General features: G+C 55.9%; 1 protein-coding gene across 4 annotated transcripts; it reads right to left on the reverse strand.

Moving 5' to 3' along the window:
* Positions 1 to 3462: 3462 nt before the first annotated feature.
* On the reverse strand, positions 3463 to 14870 carry ABHD6 (abhydrolase domain containing 6, acylglycerol lipase). 4 transcript variants are annotated; one of them, XM_035546504.1, is made up of 10 exons: positions 14713 to 14815; positions 12292 to 12367; positions 10529 to 10672; positions 8191 to 8347; positions 7687 to 7800; positions 7273 to 7405; positions 6362 to 6519; positions 5682 to 5736; positions 5232 to 5332; positions 3463 to 4763 (listed from the first exon to the last, which is right to left on the reverse strand). In XM_035546504.1, the coding sequence occupies exons 3-10, from the start codon at positions 10645 to 10647 to the stop codon at positions 4587 to 4589; spliced, it is 1014 nt and encodes a 337-aa protein (XP_035402397.1). In that variant the 5' UTR covers positions 10648 to 10672; positions 12292 to 12367; positions 14713 to 14815; the 3' UTR covers positions 3463 to 4586. The 4 variants fall into 4 exon arrangements, with proteins under 4 accessions (XP_035402397.1, XP_035402398.1, XP_035402399.1 ...); XM_035546505.1 differs by lacking the exon at positions 14713 to 14815 and adding an exon at positions 14374 to 14586; XM_035546506.2 differs by lacking the exon at positions 14713 to 14815 and adding an exon at positions 13118 to 13175.
* Positions 14871 to 19450: the final 4580 nt, after the last annotated feature.

A 19450-nucleotide genomic window follows, 5' to 3' on the forward strand; every position in this document is an offset into this window, starting at 1 on the left:
AAAATTTTGCTGTGGGCCAGCACCCCCGGCTCTCGGCCTCCCACCCGTCCTGGTGTCCCGTTCCCAGCCAGAGCTTGGAGAAGCAGCCTTCACGCCCCAGGAGCGCCAAGGGCTTTGCTTTCAGTCTCAGCACAAGTTAATGAGTTAACCCCTGTCAGAGCTGACTTGTCCATAAACTTCAAAGTCTGGACATCTCGTGGAAGGACAGAATTTGACCCCAAGTGCAGCCAGCTCTGAAGGCGAGGCGGGAGCTGGGTTTTGCCCTGGGATGGGTGAGGTGCAGGTGGGTGCCATGGGACACCCAGCTCCCGGCAGAGCCCAGCTGGACCCTGTGCTCTTGTAGGGCATCAGCACCCAGCCAGGAGAGGGTGGAGAGTGGGCACGGGGACAGGGGCAGCTCCTCCTCCCCGTCAGCGATGCGCAGGGCCAAGCACACATGTGCTCTGCCTTCCCCCGGCCAGAGGGAGTTATTTCCGACCCCTACAAAAATAGATTTGGGCAACATCTTAGATCCGCTTGTTGACATTGTATTGCTTCCTCGACTCTGCAAACGCTCCCCCAGGAGCCAGCCCAGCCGGGGCGTGCAGCAAGGACCGAACACCAAATGGGCTCCAGCGGGACCCGCAAACGGTGCCTGGATGTTCTGGGGGAGGCCCGGGGCCCTGCTGCTGAGGGTGCAGCGGGTGCAGGAGCACCGAGGCCACCCCTGCTCCCCTGGGTGCTGCAGCCTCTCCCCACGCCGGTCACTTGCTGCCACCTGGTGCCACCACGCCACAAGTGCTGACGCACGGAGCTGGCCAAAGCAGGGACCCCACAGGCGCGTTTGTCCACGTTGCTTGCAACAGGGCAAAGAAAGAGCTACAGGAGCAATGTTTCTTTGGTGGTGTTTTTATCATGCAGGACAGTGTCATTCCCAATGGAAAAATAGGGATCCCCAGCTTACACCAGCCCACAGTGATGCACGACGTCTCGCAGCTCCAGCAGGACTTAGTTCCTTGTGCAAGCTGTGGGAGGGAGCTCAGCAGCCACCCAAAAGGTGCTGGGACTCGGGATCCTGGCAAACAGAACACAAAAAGGAGGAAAAGAAAGGTGGGGGGGGATAAGTCTGGAAAAACAAAGGTGAAATTCTGTGCTTAGGTATGAATAACCAGTTGCGCAAAGGCAGATGACAGGCTCGAAAGTAAGACTGCAGAAAATGGTGGGGGTGAATCATGGCTGAGCAATGTCATGTGGGGGGGCTTGGGGATGTTGGTCGGGAGTTTTACTTTAAACCATGCTGGCTGGTGCGTGTGTTCTTAACATGCTCGTGAAGTGAGCCCCCCACTGTCTGCAGGCAGCAAAGCTGGGGACAGGGTTGTTCCAGCTCCGTGCATCGCCCCACCAGGTCCACGAGGGGCAGCTGGCAGAGCCTGCAGGGTCAGGGAGATTTTGTCCTGAGGACATGCAAGAGGGAGCCGCAGGGAGCTATGAAGACACTCCTGGAGTCCTGCCTCGCGAGGACTTCATGCTATGTGCCCCAGGAATGCAGGTCACCCTGCGCCCAGGTAGCCCATGCCAAGGTGACAGACCTCAGTGCTCTTCTTTGGTCTTACAGCCCCCGTGTGATAAAGAACACACCCTGTCCTCTTTGCTGGGACAAAGCACAGTTGTCACTTCTCTAGGCTGACTTGGAATAAGAGCACCTGGCAAAAAAAGGCACCACTGACCCTATTGATCTTTAGCTTGAATTCTGCATGAGAGGAAGATGACTGATCAGAAGCAAACACTGCCCTGGTGGGAGCAGCGTGGCGCTGGCCAGCACAGTTGGGAAAAAACATGAATCCCTGCTCTGTGAGCAGAAATCCGATGGCTCACCCAGTGCTCCCACACAGCTTTTCCCTGAATACACATTAAAAAAAAATAATAAAAAAAATCAATAGAGCAGTACATCAAGGCTGCGCGTGGGTCCCATTTTCCAGAGCAAACCAAGGGTTTCTAGGAAGTGGCTCAATGCAACGCCACTGCCTTCGGAGCAGCATTCTCACAGCTATTTGCTGTGCCCTAACATAATAATAAAAAGACAGCAGTTGCTGCCCCCCAGGACAGATTGGGCAGCCCCAAAAAGGGCCTGCCAGAAGGGGGAAAAACACCAACACCGACCAAACAGAAAAAACCTCTATCCCATACTGAAAAAAACCCAAACCAACCCAAACACAGATCCTATGCGTTTTCTTGGCGTTCCCCCTGCTGGTTTCAGCGGGGCAGCACGGCAGGGCTGGCAGGGCGCAGTGCTCTCCGCGGGCGCCCCGTCCCATGCAGGCAGGACGGACATGTCCCAGGGTGCTCCCATCCTGGTTTCCCCGGGATAAACACATTTCACGGCCAAGGGGGTTGCGAAACGCGTTGAGTCAGGGGAAGGTTCACCGGCCTGTTTGCAGAGCTGGGTGAAGGACTCGGGGGGAGCGGGGCTGCTCCCCAATGGCAACCTGCACCGTTCGCTCCTGCTCCCGGGTGCCACCAGCACCCAAACCGCAGCACCCACCACGGGACGGTGCCAGCAGCTGGCAGAGCCCCAGCTGTGTTCTCAGACACAGCCTACAGAGTGCTACAAAGGCTTCGAGCTGAGCGCCCAGCCCCATGTGTTTCTCCACCGCTTACCAAGGCCTGCAAACAGCCCAGGCCAGCAGCAGCACCAGGACACCCCTTTTTCCCAGCACTGAGCACCCAGGAGCAGCCGCCGCTGGCTTCATCCTCCCCTCCCACTGCCCAGGCTCACCCTAACTGGGACCCGCTGGGCTCCCAGTGCCCCAGCAGGGCAGCCAGATCCCCATCAAGCAGCAGGAGCCCCCCTGCCCCTTCCCAAGCCCCATTCTGGGGACACTGCCCTACCTTGGGGTGAGGAGTCCAGTGCCAAGGAGCAGCTGAAAATACTGGAGCAGCCCTAAATGTTGGGCAGTGCTGGGCTTTGCTGGCTCCCAGCAGGAAATGAGGGGCAAGCCCCACAGTGCCCCATCACCAGGTGTTTCTGATGTGTTTCCTGATGCTCTCAGTGGGCTCAGCTGCTGCCAGCCCCCTCCCCTAGAGGCCAAGGGTTTCTATCACCCAGGGACCTGCTGCCCCCAACCCCTTTCCCTGCGGCTGCTCCTGCAGAGACATCCAGCTACAGCCAGGAGCTGCTCTGAGCACACTTTTGACATGTTTTAAAGTTAATCACTGCACTTAAAGCCTAAATCTCCTGAGCTTTGAGGTTTTATTGTGTTTAGGGCTATCTCCACTTAAAAAAAAAAAGTGAAATTCCTGTCCTCTTTGAAGAGGTGAGCATAGAGCCTTCCCCGCTTGCCACCATCTCTCCTGATATTACCAAGCATCCTTGTGGCAAAACCTGGAACTTGCAGAAATGTGGAGAGAAAAGAAGGAAACAAGCAAGGCCCCAGTGCTGCCATCCCACACAAGCCCAAAGGAAAAAGAAATCACCACATGGCGCACTCTTTAAATTACTAGATTTTAATAGCCATATAAATCCCCTGAATACAGCAATCTGTGGCATATGAGAAACCATAGAGATCCAACAATTTTTTCTGCCTTTTACCACATAAAACTATCAATGATTTTTTTTTTTTAAATCAACTCCTGTAGTAGAAACAATAACCAAGCAATTAACACCAAATTTCTAATTTTCTAAAAGAACAAACGTTTCTTCTCTCAAAAAGAGCAGAGAAACCACCGGGGAGTTTCAAATATATGTACAGGTCGTAGTACCTCGGACCGATGGCAAGAAGATGGCTCAGAAATACAAGCGCCGGCAGCCTCGCGGGCGCGCTGGAGCCACCCGTTACTGCGACCACGCTTCCCCCTCTTCCATGCATTTCCAGCACCGTCACCACCCACAGAATTCACAGAATTCATTAAGGAGTTCGTTATTTACATTGGAGTGTTCAGCAGCACGACGGGATAGAAAAGAGCCGAGACACGCGCTCGCCCCTGCACTGGCTGCACGCGCAGGCTGCCCGGGGGCTGTTAAGGCATCACACATGCACAGGAGCTGCTCGGGGATTGGAGAAAATCCACTCGCCAGAAGTGTAAACAGGTTTGCACACACAGCCGTCTGCCTTCCACGCGTGTTTCTCATGTGTTCTGCGTGACTGACAAGGTAAGGAGCTACACGGAGGGCGCTGCGCCGGAGCACGGGTTCTCGCAGCACGGCGGCATGCAACGCGGGGTCTGGGTGCAGGGGGCACAGCGAGTCTCGGCCCGGGGCGCTTCCCCCTTCCTGCGCTTGTATACTTCAGGTAAAGGTCATTAACAGCTATCTGCAGGTAACTGGGATAACATGGGCTGCATAGGGAGCTTCAGCACACTGCATGGCTAGCGTTTTGTCATTTCAGCTCACTTTTACCTAGGAGTAGAAAAGGTACGGATCCTGTTCCTGCATCTACAAAGGTTGCTCAGAGTTCCTAGATCAGTGTGTCAGTAGTGCTACAGGTTCGTGTATCAGTGGCTCTGCCTGCCTCAGGGACTTTGGCACGTTCACCACGGTTTATACAAGATCCCTGAGAACTCATCGACGCTTCAGTAGGTTACGACTCCCAGGCATGGCGTCAGCCCCATCACGCCTGCTTTTTGCTGTTGCCCGTGCTGTGCAGCAGCGCCAGGAACTCCAGCATGAGGTTCGCCGTCTTCCGCGGCCGCTCCACCACCACCGAGTGTCCGCAGTTCTCCAGGATGGACACGTGGCAGTCCGGGATGGCGCTCGCTAAGAGGTGGGCACCAGAAACATCCAGGACCTGGGCATCAGGGAAAAAACAATCACTGCCACAGAGCTGGGCTTTCCTGGCCACAGTAGAAACCCTGCTGGAGATGCCTTTGCAAGCTCAGGCAAGATGCCGAGCAGGAACGTGGTCCTTGTGATGCCTCTAGGGGCTGGGGCCGTGCTGTACCCCCCTCCCTGGGGCTCTGTGCTGCGTGCCAGCTCATGCCTTTGCATGCCAGTGTCTTGCCCCCTTTCCCACCCTCCAGATGTCTTCGCTCTTCCCCCTGTAACCACACGGACACCCAGGGAGATGAAGCCCCACACTTCTCCCTTGCCACCTACCCACGGAACAGCACAGAGCAGCACATCTCCCCCAGCTGCCAAGACAACTCTGCTGGCATGTTATTCCTCTTCCTAGCCCACACCAGCCTTGGCAGCATTGATGTGGGTAGGGATGCAGATGCGGTCCCCAAGAGCCCAAAGCCAAGAGGTGTCTACGTACCTGGTCCTGCTTTCCCCAGATGACCTGCGTCGGCGCTTTGATCTTGCCCATGTTCTCCTGGAGGGAGTGCCTGGACTTCTCATCCACGATTTCTAAAAACACTAGGGTGGGCAGGGGGAGAGTCAGTCCTATGTGGGAGGCACACTTCGCAGGCAGCCCCTGTGACACCGGTGGGAACCAGCCTGTGGGCAGGGGCGACGGGCAGAACCCCGAAGGGCTGTCCTTGTGAAGGTGTGACAGAGACATCCTCCTCCGACCCCACCTCCCCACAGACACCGGTAGGAGTTGGACCAGCTGGGAGGACGAGGGCAAAGCAGCAGCTCCACCACCCACTCATCCCCAAATCCACTCGCCCTCTTGCTCCCTTGGGCCCTCAGCACAGGAACGTGGGGCCAGGGCGCCAGGGACATGGTGACAGCCCGGGGAGCGTGGGTGCCACCTTGCACTTACGTTTCCGATAGAAATCGTTGTGTGGGATGCGGACGTCAACCAGGCCCTGGAGGATCTGCAGGGAGAGCACAGAGACCTGCCAGTGGGGCCGAGCACAGGGCAGGCGGCCAGGAGCATCGCTCAGTCCCAGCACGCCCGGCTGTCACAGGGCACTAAGGGAACACGCCTTTCAGCAACAACTATTTCGGTCTTTTATGATGCAAAACGGCATTTTTCCTCCGATGGCTGGCAGGCTGTCTGTCTCAGCCATGACTCCGCTTTTCTTCCTTCTTTTATTCTTTTGCCAGAAAATTGGTTTTGGCATTATCTTACTGGTTTTTTTCTTATTCTCCAATCTACTCATCCCAGATTTCCTAAGGAAAACCAGCTAAATAGTGAGCCCCTAGCCAAGTTCCTCTCACCTCACAATGTGATGATTAACATTCCCATTGCTTCTGCTAGAAAAGCAACAAACAATCCCCCTCCAGGCCAGACAATAGCCTTCTTCTTTATTTATTTAGCACTTCCTGCCAGCCATATTTATTGAAAAACACTTGTACATCCCAGCCCACTGCCCAGGCTCACGTGGGGATATTTCAGCTGGTGCTGCTGAAGGACAGGGGGAGAAGCCAGCTGCTGGAGGACAGAGCTGGGCAGAAGCAACCCCACTTCCACCCCAAAATCCCCTTCTTGCTTCTCACCTGCTGCGGCACCTTGAAGCGAACATAGGAGCAGAGCTTCAGCATGTCGGCCATCTCCTCAGGCGTCGAGGGAATTAAAGGGATCCTGTCGATGCGCTCGGACTCCTGCAGCTCCCGGAGCTGCTTGACGAACTTGCTGTCGGTGGAACTCGGCAGACCTGGGCCGAAGGAGAAGGGGTGCACAAGCTGGAACCCACACGAGACCACCATGTGCCCAGCGGGCTGGTGCTACACAAGGTGTGTTCCCTGCAGGCAGGCACCAATACCTGGGGAAAACTGCGGCACGTAGCCTCATGCATACAGTGGGTGCAAATACCAGTACCCAGCCTGCCAGGGCCAAGGAGAGGACATGAAATTGCAGGAGTGCCCCACCCATGAGTGCCTCTGCAAGGGCTGTTCCTAAGGGGCTGGAAATCTGGCAGCAGTGCAGACCCCGCACAGGGGTCACGCATCCAGTAACACAGGAGGTATCAGCCAAAACCCCTCCAGAGAGGGAGGAGCAGGGCTCGTGGCGGCTAGGTGATGTTTTGATTTGCTTCGTTACTGATTTCTCATCTTGGAGCTGATCTGGTGCAGGGAGGAGCTGCTGGAGCAGCACAGCTGCAGCACAGCCCCCGGTGGAAGCCCTCTGCCCTGCACCCATTTGCCCCTGGCTCAGCTCTAGCTGTGGCACAGAAGGGCAAACTCCAAAGCCCTGGAGAACAGCAACCTGGGCAGGGCTGGGATTTCCTCCTGTGTGCTCTGTGCCCTGGCAGTGTGCCCTGCCAGAGAATTTCAGACTATACATATTAATTATATCCAAAATTACTGCACTAACAGGCAAGGTCTACTTTGCCCTCAGCACTGCTCTGGGCTTTCGCACCAGCTCCCGCTCGCTCTCCTCCACGTTTCCCCCTCCTCACGTTACGCACCCGCGGGGCAGATAAGAGTCAGGCTGCAGATGTCCTCTGGGTACTGCGCAGCATAGACTCCAGCAACGTTCCCACCCATGGAGGTACCGACCAGGTGGAAGGGCCTCTTGTTCAGCTTGATGCACTCCACGAACTGCACAGGGGCAGAAGGAGCATATTTAGGGCAGGGGAAGCAAGAGTGTGGGGTCATTAGAGAAATTCAACTCAAAACCTTGAGGCCAGTGGTCCTGGCAGCCCAGGAAGGGCCATGGGAGGGAGCGGGGCCATGCAGGAACCAGCATCTCTCACATCCCCGTGTGGTTTCAAGGCCAGGCACAGCAGGAGCAAAGCACCGAGAGCACCAGTGGCCTCACCAGTGCCGACACGCTGCAGGGCAGGCACAAGGAGCAGGACCAGGTGGCAATGGGGCTTTACCTGGTGGATCCTCTTCACTTGTCCCATAATGGAGTAATCGTCCAAGGCCGAGCGGGTTGTGCCCTCGTGCCCAGGCATGTCAACGCACACCAAGTGCAGGTTCTTGGGGAGGAACTGCCGGAACAAAACGGGGGCGATTACACCAGTGGGGAAATGCTGGGAAATTCGTGGAGGAAAGGATGGGGGCTGGTAACTGTGGTGGGAATGTGTTTTTTTTTTTTTTTTTCCTCCCAGCAGCCCTCGGTTACTCTTGCTCTAGAATAAATCAGCTCACATACCAGGGGTGAAATGCTGAGAAACCACAGGCAAGACTTGCTACCACTCTTACCCTGCATGTCAGAGGGATGCAAAGGATTCAACAGACACTGAGCACAGAGCTGGGGGTACTCCTAGCACCCTACAGACACCATCCCAGACCACGCATGCAGCTCTGCAGTCCCCGCACTGCCCACAAGCCCAGGACTGTTGATTCCCTAAGTAGTGACAGGAGGAGCGCCGCCCCACCTTGACTATGGACAGCCACATGTCCTTGTGGGCTGAGAAGCCATGGAGCATCAGGATAGACGGCCGGTACCCAGGTCTCCCTCTATAGGAGTAACAAAACTGATAGTCGTCGTAGTTGGCGTATCGGACCTGCATACCCAGCGCTCGACGCCAGTACCTGGAAACAAGGAGAAAATAACTCCAGGAGCAAGGCAAGACCAGGGCACAAGAGGACCTCTTCCCCATATGCCACCCCAATGATCTTTAAAAACGTGCTTACAGCCACACAAAGATTGGAGGTGGCCGTCCCCACTCAGGTGATACCGGCCTGACCCCAAGGAAAGCCAGGCCATTTCTCTGAAAGCAGGTGCAGACAGCTCCCAGCAGAGCAGGCTTGCAGCCTGGTGAAGGATGATGCAGTGAAATTACCAGCCAGAGGGGACCTGGGCAGAGATTATCAGTGACACTTTGGACACATGATGTGTACGTGCCGTCCAGGACTGAGGAGCAGGCACGGTTTCTCCGCATTTCCCCTTATGGCCAAAAGTGACCCTTGTCAGTGCAACTGCTGGGTGACTCCCAGCTGCCAAGATGCTTCCAGATACTTTTGTACACAACATCAAAATTTACACGAGACACAAGAGCAAGGTCACCAACACTGTGCTGGGCTGTCCTAGCTCTCTGCCCACTCAAAGCTTATGCATAGCGCAATCCTCTTTTATCATAATCCCTTTTTTGAGGGAGTTAGGGGGACTTAGGCAGCATCGTGGCCGTGTGCCGGTCCTACAAGGAGAAGTGAATTTCTCCCTGAATAAGTGTCTTAAGAGTGCTCGCCTCAAAGGCACCGGTGTAAACTACCGATGGGCAAGATGATAACATTTTTAGCAACTGATCCCGATGGATCAATTGAGCGGAAGACAAAATAATCTGCGCAAAGCTGAACTGATCCCCTGCAAGGTGTTAACAGGCTTAGTGGCAGCAGCTAATCCGATTAACCCCGCGGGTAGCAGAGGCCGGTGGCCCCGGGTGCCTCCCAGCCCCCATTAGTGGCGGTGGGGCACGATCAGCCACCGAGGTCCCTGCGTGGCCCTGTGCCACAGCAGCTGAGGATGCGTGCAGCAATGGCAGTGGTGACAATACAGAGGGAAGTGAGTGATGGGAGAAGGGAGAGGTGTCCCAGGGATGTGCTGCTGCTTTCTCCTCTCACTCAGCCCCTGAAGGACAATGCTGTGGGCTCTTCTCTCACCCCTTCTCAACACGAAGCTCCCCAGCGCCAGCCCCCCACCCCTCATTCCCCTGCCATCTCTGCCCACGTCCCTCCAAAGGCTTCACTCCTATCAAACCCCACCTGGCACAAACACCTTTTTCTGGCTGTGCTCCTCTGACCTGCAGCCCATCATTGTCCCCGCTACCCTCCGTCATCCACTCAGGACGTGGGAAGGAAAAATCCTTTCACTGACTGAGCTGGCAATGTCTGCACCAATTCCTGGTCCCTGACAAGCCGGCTCACTTAACTCACAGATGCTGAGATGTCAGATACGGGAGAAGCACATCACCTTTGCCATGTGAGGCTCAGCCCCAGGTCCCACCGATGGCCCTTGGCACCCCCCCTGGTTCATGAGGCGACGCATTGCCTCACCACGTGGTGTGAGGAGCTGTGTCCCCCTGTGCCGCTTTGGCTGCGGGGGCTGGAGGCATCTCACCCCCTGCCAGCTCCCAGCTGCTTTGATCAAAGTGCTGCTGGTGAACGCTCCCTCAGAAAGCTCAGAAAGACGGCCTTAATAGCCGAACAGTGGGGCAGGACAGCGGCCTGCTCTGTCAGGAGGTGACTTTGGTCAGGAACACCTGCGAGCAGGACGGCGGGAGCCACCATCTGCTGCTGGCACGTGCCGGCAGCCCACGCGGGAGGCCGGGTGAGACACCGGGATACTGCCCGACTCCCCACAGGAGCGCTAGTTCGGCTTTCCTCCGCAACAAACCCAGAAATGAAAGCCAACAGCATGCTTATCGCTAATTTCCAGGGACGAACCACGACTGAAGGACGTGGCGCCTGCCTGCTGTTATCAGAAAGGACAGGGTAAAGAAAACGATCGCTGAGACCTCTCTGGTGCCTCAGCGCAGAAGAGAGGGGGAGAATGGGGAGAGCCCCCTCCATAACTGCTGGTGCGAGGACAGGCCTTGCCCTCGGAGCAGATCTCAGACCAGGAGGGAGCGGGTGACCTCGGGGAGGCTGGGGGGCCCCCAGCCTGCTGGGGCTGAGGGCAGGAACAGCAATTCTTGGCCCGGCCACAGCCCCGTCCTTCCTAAAATGCCCAAGCCCCCCACGCTGAAATGCAAGCAGCCGGAGTAACTCACTCACCAGTAGTAGATCCGGATGAGTGCCGAGGGCCACAGGAGGAAGGAGGCCACGAAGGCCAGGATGGGGATGGCCAGGGTGCCACCGGCTATGACGAACATGTTCAGCACATCCAGGTCCATGCTGCTCCTCACGGCCCGGCCCTACCTGTGTGCATCGAGTGAGGGTCAGTCAGTGCTAAATGACATCTCCGCAGCCAGGACAAAAGGAAAGTGGCAGTGCAAGAGGCAAAGGAGAGCAAAAAGCAGTGCAGCAAACTGTCTTTCAGTTTTAAAGCTCAGTATTTCTTCCAGCTCCTGAATGATGTCTACTGCAATGTTATCCTCACAGAGCGCCCATCCCAAGAGGGCAATAAGCCTCCAGATGGGCACGGACTGAGACAGCGTTGATGGGGTTCAGTTTTTGCAGCGCCTGGCAAACCCACCAAACGCAGCCCCACACCCATGAGATGCTGGGGGCCCCACAGGGCTGCCCCCACGCCAGCTCCACGTCGCTTTAGGGTGCCCAGCTCCCTCCCACCTCCCCTGCCTGCTCCCAAATCCCCAGCACACAACCACTGACCTAGAATTCACGGTTTGAGCCCGGCTCCAGACTCATTACCGCTCCGCACGGCCACCAACTAATCAAGGGAGCAGAGCCTATTAGTGCTCTCGGGAAGTGATGGAAGAAACCTGGCAGGGTGCTCTTTGGCCACCCGCCCTCATCTGAGACAAATTCATCCCCGTCCCTGATACAGCATTGAAATATCGCTGTCCTTCCCCCTGCCCTAGAAGCATTTTGCCCTTGCTGCCATTCCCAGGTCCCACCCCAGCTCCCGAGTATCCTCAGGACAAAGTCTCCGGCAGGTATCGTGCACAAAGACAAGCGTTCATGCAGCTCCTTGCTCCGCTCTCCTGCTCATGGGCAGCATGGATATATTTTTCTCATTAAGGGATTAAACCCTGTTACACACACACAGCCTTTAATTCCTGCTGCTAACCAATGTATGCCTCGTCCATCGTCCATTTCCTCAGCGCTAGCTCTTTGGTCACAGTTATAAAACAAAACGTTTCCAGCGCCTCATGTCCCCCACCATCGCTCCTCCTGCCCCCCACGTTTCCCCACGTCAGTGCAGGCAGGGTATTTCTGCTTCCTTTAACTGTCATGTTATGCTGCAAAACAGGAACCAAGTCACCACGGTGATATCCTCTCCCACACCGACACTGTAATACTGAGTCACATTAAAAACACAAATTACATATGGCTGAGATATAAAGTTTAGAGAAGCTCTGTAGCAAAATCCAGGTTCTCCCTCTTCCCCAGAGAGAAAAGGGAGTAACTGAAATTTGATGAATACAGTAAATATTTGCATTAGACACCTCCCTAACAAAACCAAACATCAGTTACTTCTTCAAGCCTCGACAACACACATTATTTGTTTAATTAACATTTTCTAGAAAGACCTTTGCTCCCTGCGCAGCCTGCCCGTAAGCCCACATTTTGTGCAGCGGGTCCACCTTGTGCCCGGGAGCAGGGGGGCAGCACCCAGACCCACCCGTGAGCACTTGTTGCCTTTGGCTACGCCACTAAAATAGGGAAGAAATGAGGCACAGAAAATAGATGACACCGGCAGACCCACAAGGACAAGAAGCCCACAGCGGGGCCGGTGCAGGGGCGAAGCGCAGGCCAGGGGCCACTGCTCCCGGGTCACCACCTCGGCTCTTCCACCTCCAAAGCTCTTGGAAAGCAAAACACCAAGGGGAGAGGTGTTGGAAAGCCCAGCTTACTCTGCAGAGATCCCCTCCTGCTCCTCCTCTCGGCACAGGTCCCGCTTGCTGTGGGTGTCGGCAGCGCCCACAAGCACTGTCAGAAGAGGAAAACAAGGTTAGGAGCTCTCCTGCTTGCCTTCTTTCTGACCCTGCAGGCACGGAAAGCAGCCACTTCAGGGTATTTAAGGAAGCAGCTCCCCTTCCAGATACATCATCGTTGCCTTCTGACCAACCTTTCCCCTATTTGTGTAAATATGGTGTTTTGTGCAATACGGTGCTATCAGGGCGCCGGTTCCGAGCAGGACCAAAGTGCGAGCCGCTGGCGGAGCCAAAAGGAAAAGCCAGGCAGTGCAAGCGTGGGGCACAAGAGGATGGCAGTGATAAGGCTGAGTTCGTGGCAGGGCATGGGATGCTGAACCAGGGCCACCCGTTTGGCCCCCGCATCCCACAGCTGCTGGGAAGGGGCTGGGGGGTGCCCCAGAGCCAGGGGTCCGGGCAGGCTGGAGGGGTGCCCCCAGCCCTGCCAAGCCCCCGCAGCTAGCAGGGTGCACCACCGATGGATGCTGATGAGTCCCCAGGGCCACTGGCCAAAAGGACAAGTTACTGTGGGCAAGGTTGGGATCCCCATCAGTATTTTTTTTCTCTTTCAAGCTTGTTGGATCATCCCAGGAGGCCAGAGAAGATCTAACGGTGCAGCTCAGATGTACATATTGATTTTTTTCAAGCCCCGTGTAAGACGCAGCAGCAGCACATGCCAGTGTGTGGGATTAGAAACCTGCATTTAGCTCAAAAGGAAAAAAACCAACACCCAAACCCACAAATGTGAAGCAGCTCAGCTCGTTACCCAGGGAGACCAGGAGGCTTTGCAATAGGATTGGTGCTGCTCACAGAGCAGGTCTCGGCTGCAACAGGCACAGGGCGAACCTCTCTGATGGGACGAGGGCTGGCGGGGGCTGCACAGGGGTGCCGGGGGGGCTGTGGCCTCACAGTGCAGCCTGGTTCAGCAGGCTCTGGCTGGGGAGGGATGCACTGCACTGTGTGCAAGGCCGGGGAGAATTTTCACCCGGAGAAATCCCCTGTGCACACCCACTAATCAGACGTGTCAACATTCAAGTGTAAAGGTTACGGGTCCGTGCTGCACACGCAGGGCTGCTCCCCTGCACACTGCTCCCCGTGCCCACAGCTGCTGGTTTCTGACCTGCAGACCAACCAATTTTAAATCTCCAAATATCCAAAAGACCAGCAGCACATTTAAGCATACTCAAATTTTTGCTTGAAGAGCAAACATCAGGCAATTTTAAGTTCCCACTGGAGAAACGGGGGGCTTTGGCGGGCCTCAGCAGCTGAAAGAGGGCCCCAGGAGCCCTGACACACCACTACCCGGGTAGGAAAACCCAGCAACATGCAAATGAACATTTCCCTTGGAAACCACCTCCCCCTCATCAGCCTCAACACCCAGCAAAACACCACTGACCATAATCCATGACACCCCTAACATTACAGCTCCTCAGAGGTATGTTTTGCAGCGTGACCTTTCGGATACCAGTCAGGGTGCAGTTATAATTTCAGATCTGTTGGTATTTGCATGATCTCTGTCCATCAGCCAGCTCTCTGTCTTAATCCAGCCTCTGGAGGGCTGGAAGTAGGAAATGTGCCCTTTCACCTTCAATTATTTATAGACGGCAGGAATGAGATCATTATTTCTGCAGCGCCGCTTCATAAAGCGCCCTTCTCTGACCCACTTGCATCTGCACGGCGCGGCTCGCCAACGTGCGCGGGAGAGCCCCCGGCCCTGGTGCTGCACCCGGGGACGAGCCATCAACGTCACCGCCGGCAGCCTGGGGACAGCCGGAGCCGTGCCACCAGCCAGCTGATGGCTCGGGAGCCCATAACGTGTCTGTCCCCATGCCAGGAGCCCACCGCCGTCCCCATCGCGCTGCACACGCGGATGCGGATGCTCGGCGCAGCTGATGTCACGAGTGCGCCCGGACTCAGCCCCCCCCGGGGGTGGGGTTGGGGTGCTGGGGGCCACCTCTCGGACCCCCCTGCCGGCACACAGCCCCCCCCCCCCCCCCCATACATCTCCCCCCACGCACACACCCGAAACCTGCCCCAGCACAATGACGGCATCCTCTAGGCAGCGGTGCCCGAGCAGCATCACTGCTCTCCTCCCCTTCGTGCCCTGCTTTCCGATTATTATTATTATTTTTAATTCGAAAGCAAATTCTTTACGATTTTTAAATAAATCGTTAAAAATTGCCTCTCGCCTTCCAACCAAGGCCTTTCGGCTTCTCCCCCAGTCTCCTCCTCCCTCCCCGCCTCCGTCAATACCAGGGCCGGGAGGCACCGGGAGGCACCGGGGAGCGGGGGCGGACGGCGGAACGGTGCCCCCCGGCCCCAGCATTGCCTCCATCAGCTCCTCGCCCCCCCCCCGCTTACCGTGCCGAGCCGAGCCGTGCTGCAATGGCAGCGCTGGGCGAAACGAGGCGGCTCCGCTGCGCCCTCCCTTCCGCGCCGGTACCGGCGAGGCTCCGCGGGGGCGCAGCGGAGCGCACCGGCGGCGCTGGAGAGGCGGGGGGGATGCAACGGGGAGGTGCAAAGGGAGCTGCAGTGGGAGAGGAAGGGGGTTCAGGTGGGGTGCGAGGGGGTGGGGGGGGAAAGGGGGTGAAGTGGGGTGCGGGGGGGGATGTAATAGGGGTGCAAGGGGGGGGCTGTAACGGGGCTTCAATTGAGTTGTCCGGGGGGGGTGCAATAGGGTTGCAGCGGGGGTCTGTGAGGGATACAACAGGGGTGAAAGGGGAGGATATAACGGAGCTGCAATGGGACTTTAACCGTGGTGCAAGGGGGCCATGCAATAGGGGTGCAGTGAGGATGCAACAGGGGTGCAACATCATGGGGCTTCCGTGGGGGTACAAGGGGTACCACAATGGGAGCGAGTGAGGTGATGCAATGGGAGGGCAGCGGGGTTACAACAGGATCCAAAGGGACTGCAAGGGGGATGCAATGGGGTGGGAGGGGGCTGAAACGAGGCTGCAGAAGGGAGGTTGCAAGGAAGGCATGCTGAGGACATATAGAGGTATACAAAGTAAATACAGCTGGGGTGCAAGGGGGTGCACTGAGGATGCAGCAGAGATAGAGGGGTTGCAATAGGGATATAGGAGGGGATTTGGTGTGGCTGCAATGGGGTTACAACAAGCATATACAGAGGTGGATGCAACGGGTTACATCAGGGATGTAAACGGGATGCAGCATAGTGGCTGCAGGGATACAAGGGCAAAATCCAGTGCTGCACCCTAAACAGAGGCTGCACAGCCCTCTTGCACCAGGCCCAAAAATATGAGATAATTAAATTAGAAATAACATCAGCTCCTGAATAATCACAAGCAAACCACATCAAATTCTCACCATATGCACCTTGATAAAGCATGTTCCTTTGGCCTGCCTGGCTGGAAAAGCTGCAAGAACTGGCGCACACAGCTTTACAGGTCAGAGTTTACTCCAATAACCCAAAGCTTTTGATAACATGAGCTGTCAGAAGACATTCATCAAACCAAGTACAGGCAAGTTAAAGCAGACATAATCCAGCTGTGCTGCCAGCTCAGGATGGTGTCAATAAACAAAATCCTGGTTTCTAACTGGGCTGGTGAAGCCAAGGCACAGCTGTTTTAGGAGAGTCATTTAAAGAACTTCCCAGCCAAGTTAGGCTAAGCAAAGAAGAGCTCCGACTAAGGTGACCTAAGCAGGCATATGAGTCATTTCATGAGTTTCTCAGCGGTGTTTGCATCATATTTGTTTGTCCACACCTGCTGTGCCAGGCGCGGGGCTGGAGCAGCCCAGGGCACCTCCCGCAGGACACGTGCGGGCGGTGAGTTACAAAGGGGGTGTTTGGTGCAAGTCACCTGGCAGGAACCCCCTGCAAACAGCCGTGATGAACCACCACACTTAAATAGAGAAGCTGAAGCAGAAACTTGCAATGGTTTTGTGCTGAATCATGGTGGGAGCTAGCTGGGAGCCCACGTACCCTGTGCTGGCCTGTTCTAGCAATCCCAGCGCTGGTGCTCACATTGAAGACCGGTGCCTGCACTAACCTGCCCTGTGTGCCTGGTGTCTCCTCTCAGTACAGACACGGCCCATTTTGGCAGCTGAACAGGATGGGGGCACCCCCATCTCACCCCATGGCTGGTGGTGGTGTTTCGTAGCCAGGTGCTGGCCACCCTGTCCCTCAGCTGAAATTCTTTATTCCTGGTCCCAGCATCAGGAGCTGTGCGTCCCACCAGGGCAGGAGCACGGCTGTGATGTTGTGAGTAGAGGGGCAGATGACTTAGCATGTAGTCAGAAACAAAAACACATTTCTAAATCAGAATAGCCACAGGATTTCAGCCAGGAAAAAAATAAATCAGAGTTGGCTGGCCTTTGCCCTCAGAAAGGAGGCAGCAGGACAACCACAAACCATCTTGTTTCCCATAGGAAAGCGGAAACTCTGGCTGTACCCAGGCCTGGGTAGCTACGGATTACCAAAGCTCTGGCTTCACCAAGCTGGAGAGCAGCACTGCTTCACCAGATAAAAGGCTTCCACGCTATTTTCCACCGCTGGGTCACGCATCCGCAGAGAGCACGGCGCGATTACTTGCAACCACAAGCGACCGCGCGCCGCTCCGGTGATGTGAGTCACCTTCCTGGGATGAATCCTCCCTGCCTGCTCCCACTCACCGCACGGTGCTGCCAGCAGCCCCAGGGACACCCCAGGACCGGCTGCTGAGAGCACCTCACTTGTAATGACGGGAGGACAAAATGCAGCCCGGGGGCAGGGGCAGGCTCCCAGCACCTTCATCGCACAACCAGGGAGCACAGCAACAAGTGTACCTGGCTCCCACAGCGCTTTGAAGCAAGACTTTTAGCAGCTTTCAATGATACTTTTTTGACTCAAAGTTGTTGCACATATTACACGTGTTTTAATTGCATGTTTAACTGCTAACAATTGCTGCATACTAATAGTCACAAAAAAACCCTTGCTTATTTGGTGGCTGCAACACCTTTGTGTCTGTGTACTTCAAAGCCCTGTCTAATTGCCACGCGTCAAGGGCTTACTCGAGGGTTCAGTTCAGAGCATCCCAAGTTCTTCTGCGCCTCAGCTACACAGCCTTGCTCAAGAGGTTGAAAACATGATGAGGCACTCTACCTTGAACTGCCTTCGCAGGCAGGCTTTCCTGCTTTAAATCACTACTTGACCAACACAGAGGTATCACGTTTAAAGGAAAACCCTGTCAGAGCCCTGCACAGCAAGGATCTGTGCTCCAGCAGTGACGTACCAGGCAGAACGTGCACCTTCCAGACCTGCAGACAGACTGAGCAAGGCAGCAGACCCTGCTGACTCCGAACAAACACCTTTCACTTTGCACAGCTCATTTTCACCCCCAGCTAACTCTAGATTCCTGCAGGGTGATGTGAGGACAACTGTTTGTGTTACAACAACATAAAAAACCCTTCCCAAATGGCCATATTTGGTCTGCAGCCTGGTTGTGAACTTTAGCAACACAGAACAGCCTCATCGCTATTACTTATTAACTTGAAATTCCAAGGGATGGCAATAAAGCACTGCCTGACAGCTGTGGTAAAGCCAAAGGCCCTCACCCAGGCCGCCCCACTTGCCCAGTGCCACCAGTGACCACAGGCCAGCTCCCACTGCCGACACACAATGGGATGCAGCCTGGCCCATGGCTTCCTCCCCCTTGACCCTTCCAGTGGGGCGCAGGAAGCATCAGAGCCGCCAGCCCCAGCTCTCCGGCAGGGAAAACAACGCTGTGAGTGCCCCGCATGGCAGCAAGGGCCATGACTGAAAGGAAGCGTCTGCGCCTGAGGGGTGAGAAGGCTGCTCCAGACATCCCGTGTCCCCGCAGGGACTCCAGTGAGACACACAATGAAGAGACACATCCCATCCCACCCCACCCATCCCTCAGCACCTTCCTGGGAAGGGAAGATGATGGAGAGCTGAATCGCTGCTCCAGAAATAGCAAGGCCCCAACACCTGCGTGGTGCAGGGCAAGCAGGCAGAGCCCCCACCACCACAAGCTGCCCCCAGTCCCGCTGATCACACCCTCTACCCCCAGCTGGGGGAGGTTTTATGGGAGGGTGAATTAGGGAACGGCCTGCAGCTGCTGCTCAGGTGGAGGCAGCGTTTTCGTGCCAGCATCCCTCAGGGCAGGGGCAAACAGGAAAGGAAAAGCATCCCTTAGCGAAGCAAAAAGGATTCCTATATCTATGGCCAGTGTCAGGGGTGCTTGTCACCCATGTGGTGGCAGGGACAGGTACGGCACCCACAGAATGGCTGGAGGTGCTCTTGTGCAAGTCCGGGACAGCCCAGAGCTGGAAAGAGCTCACACTACACATTACAGCTTGATACGGAGCAAAGAGTACAAGCAGTAAACTGGGAGATAAAGCAGTGCAGGAAGGAGCAAGAGCCACCCAGTAACATTGCTGTGTTGCTGTCACCTCCGCAGAGGGTGACGCCGGCTGTACTTCTGATCAGGTGCGGCCTGGAGGGGAAAGTGGAGCTGAGTCAGGCTCTGACAGCAGCCACCCTTGGGCAAACACAGCTGCAGGAGGCAGGGCACCCGGTTCAGGACTAAAAACCCTCAGAGGCACCACAGCAAACATTTTTGACACTGGGGTAGCACAAGCAGGCCTGGCGTGGCGTTTTGGTGTCTCGGACACACACTGAGGCTGTGCCCCACACCACAAGCATCACAGGATGAGGTGGGAGGCAGGTTCACCCCCCTGAGCTGCTGCTCTCCCTCCTGGCCACCCACAGCTGGGAACACAGCAAATCTTTGGTTCCCCAAAATTACACGCAGCCATCTCTAGCCGAGGAGCTTCCTACTTACCTCCTTTAAAACAAGGCTACTCCTGAGCGTGGAAAGCCCCTTAACATCACTTTATAATTTACTGTTTTCCTGTGGAGTCTTTCCTGCCCAAGCAGGGCCCAAAGGAGAGAAAGCAGCTGGGACAGGCTCACTCCTGTCCCCCTGGTGTCCAGGACAGTTGCTGTTATTTCTGACCACAGCACAAACCTGTTTAATTAATTAGGTGGTGATTAGAGATTGTGCTTCTGGATATGGCATTAAGAGGGGCCCTGCCGCCCTTCCCCAGTACATGGCTGTGCAGGCAGGGCAGCGGCGCG

Source organism: Cygnus atratus, chromosome 10 (assembly GCF_013377495.2).
Source record: "Cygnus atratus isolate AKBS03 ecotype Queensland, Australia chromosome 10, CAtr_DNAZoo_HiC_assembly, whole genome shotgun sequence".
NCBI classification, from domain to species: domain Eukaryota; kingdom Metazoa; phylum Chordata; class Aves; order Anseriformes; family Anatidae; genus Cygnus; species Cygnus atratus.